General features: G+C 39.6%; 1 protein-coding gene across 1 annotated transcript in view; it reads right to left on the bottom strand.

Moving 5' to 3' along the window:
• Positions 1-112: 112 nt before the first annotated feature.
• The window catches only part of LOC133632310 (gastrula zinc finger protein XlCGF57.1-like), an 11,445-nt gene continuing 6,557 nt past the window's right edge, over positions 113-5,000 (bottom strand). Inside the window, exon 2 of the mRNA XM_062024681.1 lies at positions 113-2,952. Coding sequence (XP_061880665.1) covers positions 1,439-2,952 — 1,514 coding nt within the window. The 3' untranslated portion in view covers positions 113-1,438. The remainder of the gene's footprint in view (positions 2,953-5,000) is intronic.

Below are 5,000 nucleotides of genomic sequence, written 5' to 3' on the forward strand. Positions count from 1 at the left end.
CACATTACTGTCTGAACAACTAAGATATTCAATTGTGCACATTGAGCCTACAGACTGTGCTCTCTTAGACCTGAGTGATAAATATAAACACTTGTTTAACTTCATCTTTATTTCAATAACAAAGCGATACAAAACAACACACAAAACAAAACAACACCGTCTTTCAAAACGGAATCAATGTGATCATGAAAAAAAATCTAATAATTTTCAAAATGTGGTCAAAAGAAAAATATCTTCAGTAGTTGTCAGACTGTCATTCATTTTCAGACAATAAAGCAAAATATTAAACTACAACTACTATACAGTAAAGGTAAACATGACGATCCATACATGACGTGTCTACATACAACCGGAAGTGAACACACATGACGTCACATAAACCAAAATAATTCCGTAAAAATGGTAGAAAATCAACATACTTATTTATACACCTGTGGAAATGGTTTCAATGATTTTGGTGAAAAAAAAAAAAAATCAGAGTTGTTAAGATCGTCCATCATAAGGGAAACAATTGTTAAAACAAAGAAAAAAGTAAGGATGTGATTCACCAGCAGATAGGGGGCAGTAATGAAGAAGTGGAACCACCAAGCTCCAGCACACATTTTTAAGTAGAGTTACCGAGATCCCATCAGGGCCATTAATTAGTCTTTGAAGTGTCAGGACAACACAATTTTATAACAACATCTTTGGGACAGAATTTCATGGTTGAGAAAACTTGGCTGCTTTTGTGCTGCAACTCAGGTGAGATTCTTTGTGCATCATCTGATGTTGGTCTGTAGACACAAAACATCAACACCAGGGGCCTCATGTATTAAGCGTGCGTACGCACAAAAACCTGGCGTGCGTCCTTTTTCACGTCAAAGTAGAGATGTATGGAGAGTGAACTGAAGGCGGAAATGTGCGGTGCCTCACGCCAACTTCACGGCTGTCGTACGCACATTTCTACAAGCTGTGGATACTTTGGTGACACACAGAGGGGATGCTGGGTAACTGTTTGAATAAAGAAATGCTTAATTCTCAGGAACGTTTCAGATACACAGAAGACATGGTGTCGCAAGGAGATAAGAATATGATGAGATAATCCCAAATTGCACAAATACGTGCAAGAAAGAAGCAGTGCACATATTTTGATGAGGCCCTGGGTTTGGATGGATGTCACCACGTATGAGCAACATACCACAAACTAAACAGCTGAGTGGTTATTTTCCCTTATTTGTTCTCACATGTTTTACAGCATCTGCATTACGGGGGAATCTTTTGACGCAGAGTGATTGATTAAATGGTTTTACCCCTGTGTGTAATCTCCATCCATCCATTTTCTACCGCTTGTCCCTTTTGGGGTTGCTGGTGTTGAAATAAACCTTGACTGGAGACAAAGTTTTTGCAGCAAACTGAGCAACTAAATGTTTTTCTCTTGTGTGTGTTCTCATGTGCTGGGTTAAACTGCCATTTTTAGTAAAGCTTTAGTGACAAACTGAGCATTTAAATGGCTTTCTCCTGTGTGTAATCTTACGTGCTCAATCAAACTGCAATTTTGAGAAAAACTTTCGCCACAAATTGAACAAGTAAATGTTTTTCCGCCTTTGTGTGTTCTCATGTGGCGAGATAAACCTTGTTTGGAGGCAAATATTTTGCTGCAAACTGAGCAGTTAAATGGTTTTTCCCCTGTGTGTAATCTTATGTGATCGGTCAAACTGCTATTTTGAGTAAAACTTTTGGCACAAATTGAACAAGTAAACGTTTTCCCGCCTTTGTGTGTTCTCATGTGGCGAAATAAACCTTGTTTGGTGGCAAATATTTCACTGCAAACTGAGCAGTTAAATGTTTTTACTTCTGTGTGTGTTTTCATGTGTATAGTCACACTGCTCTTTTGAGAGCATCTTTTACCACAAACTAAACAAGTGAATGGTTTTTCTCCTGTGTGTGTTCTCATGTGATCAGTCAAATGGCTCTTTCGAGCATAACTATTGCAACATAGTGAGCAACTAAATGGCTTTTCTCCAGTGTGTCTTTTTAAGTGGTCAATCAAATTACTTTTTACAGAAAAGCTTGTGTCACAAACTGAACAATTAAATGGTTTTTCTCCCGTGTGTGTTCTCATGTGGTAGGTCAATTTGCTCTTGTGAGTAAAAAGTTTACCACAAACCGAACAGCTCAAACATTTTTCATTTTTCTTCTTTTGAGGGCATTTGGAGTCCTTGTCGTCAGTGTGAGTCCTCATATCACTTTCACTGCCTGTATCGCTTGCCATGTGTTTTCTCAAGTGGCGAACTAGACCTTGTCTGGAAACAAATACTTGACTGCAAACTGAGCAAATAAGTGTTTTTTCACCTGTGTGTGTTTTCATGTGTTTAGTCACACTGCCCTTTTGAGAAAAGCTTTTACCGCAAAGTGAGCAATTAAATGGTTTTTCTCCTGTGTGCGTTCTCATGTGTTCAATCAAAGTACCCTTTCTAGAAAAGCTTGTATCGCAAACTGAACAATTAAATGGTTTTGCTCCTGTGTGTGTTCTCATGTGGTAAGCCAAATTACTCCTGTGAGCAAAACTTTTACCACAAACCGAACAACTCAAATTTTTTTTACCTTTCTTTTTTTTAGAGCATTCAGACTGTTTGTTGTCAGTGTGAGTCCTCATATCACCTTCACAGTCTGTATCGCTGCTCAAAGTTACTTCAACTTCCTCTTCAGCCTCACTATCTGATAGTGAAGCTAAGAAGTTGTCTGCTTGTGGTTTCTCTTCATCATCTTCAGTCTTCACAGAGACAACAGTCAGTGGCAACTTGGTGAGATCAGCTTCCTCTCGTCCTAGAAGACACTCTCCCTCCTGAGTGATGCAGAGTTCCTCCTCTTCCTTTTTAATGCAGGGGGGTTGTGGAGCCTCCTCCTTCAAAGTGGAGCTCCCCCCTAACTGAGGGGAAACTTCTTCTGGATTACCGATCAGCTGCTGGACGTCTGCAAGACACAAACAACAAAAACACACTTTACACACTTTCTTCTACGTACTGTACGTGTGTGTAGTGTTTCATGGCCATTCATTTAGTGCCTTACTACAAAGTAACAGTGGGGGGAAAAATAAAAATGAAAAGATATCTCAACATTTTTACATAAATATATCTATTTTTAAAAAGTTGACAGTAACAAAGTAGAGGACTTTTCTTACATTTAAGTGGCAAAAAACTTGATCCACTTTCTGTACAATTGCAATCAATGGAGATCGATCATTTGAATTACTTAGTTTTTTTTATAGTTAGTCCAATTAATTATTACTGTAATCTAGTGTACATATATACAACTTGTATTTTATATATTTCAGTGAATTTGAGAATATCGCAACATATTTCTATGTCCCAATATTGTGTGTATATATGTGTACACACACACACACACACACACACACACACACACACACACACACACACACACACACACACACACACACACACACACACACACACACACACACACACACACACACACACAAAACCCAAAACCCAAAACCAGTGAAGTTGTCACGTTGTGTAAATGGTAAATAAAAAGAGAATACAATGATTTGCTAATCCTTTTCAACTTATATTCAATTGAATAGACTGCAAAGACAAGATATTTAACTGGTAAACTTAGTTATTTTTTGCAAATATTAGCTCATTTGAAATTTGATGTCTGCAAAGTGTTTCAAAAAAGATGGCACAAGTGGCAAAAAAGACTGAGAAAGTTGAGAAATGCCCATCAAACACTTATTTGGAACATCCCACAGGTGAACAGGCTAATTGGGAACAGGTGGGTGCCATGATTGGGTATAAAAGCAGCTTCCATGAAATGCTCAGTCATTCACAAACAAGGATGGGGGGAGGGTCACCACTTTGACAACAAATATGTGAGCAAATTGTCGAACAGTTTAAGAACAACGTTGCTCAAACAGCTATTGCAAGGAATTTAGGGATTTCACCATCTACGGTCCGTAATATCATCAAAAGGTTCAGAAAATCTGGAGAAATCACTGCACGTAAGCGATGATTTTACGGACCTTCGATCCCTCAGGCGGTACTGCATCAAAAAGCCACATCAGTGTGTAAAGGATATCACCACATGTGCTCAGGAACACTTCATAAAACCACTGTCAGTAACTAAAGTGTGTCGCTACATCTGTAAGTGCAAGTTAAAACTCTACTATGCAAAGCAAAAGCCATTAATCAACAACACCCAGAAACCCCACCAGCTTCTCTTGGCCTGAGCTCTTCTAAGATGGACTGATGCAAAGTGGAAAAGTGTTCTGTGGTCTGACGAGTCCATATTTCAAATTGTTTTTGGAAACTGTGGACGTCGTGTCCTCCGGAACAAAGAGGGAAATAACCACCCGGATTGTTATAGGCGCAAAGTTGAAAAGCCAGCATGTGTGATGGTATGGGGGTGTATTAGTGCCCAAGGCATGGGTAACTTACACATCTGTGAAGGCACCATTAATGCTGAAAGGTACATACAGGTTTTGGAGCAACATAGGTTGCCATCCAAGCAACGTTACCATGGACGCCCCTGCTTATTTCAGCAAGACAATGCCAAGCCACATGTTACAACAGCGTGGCTTCATAGTAAAAGAGTGTGGGTACTAGACTGGCCTGCCTGTAGTCCAGACCTGTCTCCCATTGAAAATGTGTGACGCATTATGAAGCCTAAAATAGCACAACGGAGACCCCCGGACTGTTGAACAACTTAAGCTGTACATCAAGCAAGAATGGGAAATAATTCCACCTGAAAAGCTTCAAAAATGTGTCCCCTCAGTTCCCAAACGTTTACTAAGTGTTGTTTAAAGGAAAGGCCATGTAACACGGTGGTAAAAATGGCCCCCGTGCCAACTTTTTTGCAGTGTGTTGCTGCCATTAAATTCTGATTTAATGATTATTTGCAAAAAAAATGTGTCTCAGTTCGGACATTAAATATGGGGGGGGGGGGGGGGGGTTCTCCAAGGTTTCTCATTGTCCCATTGGGTTGAGTTTTTCCTTGCC

This window comes from Entelurus aequoreus, linkage group LG17 (assembly GCF_033978785.1).
Source record: "Entelurus aequoreus isolate RoL-2023_Sb linkage group LG17, RoL_Eaeq_v1.1, whole genome shotgun sequence".
NCBI classification, from domain to species: Eukaryota; Metazoa; Chordata; class Actinopteri; order Syngnathiformes; family Syngnathidae; genus Entelurus; species Entelurus aequoreus.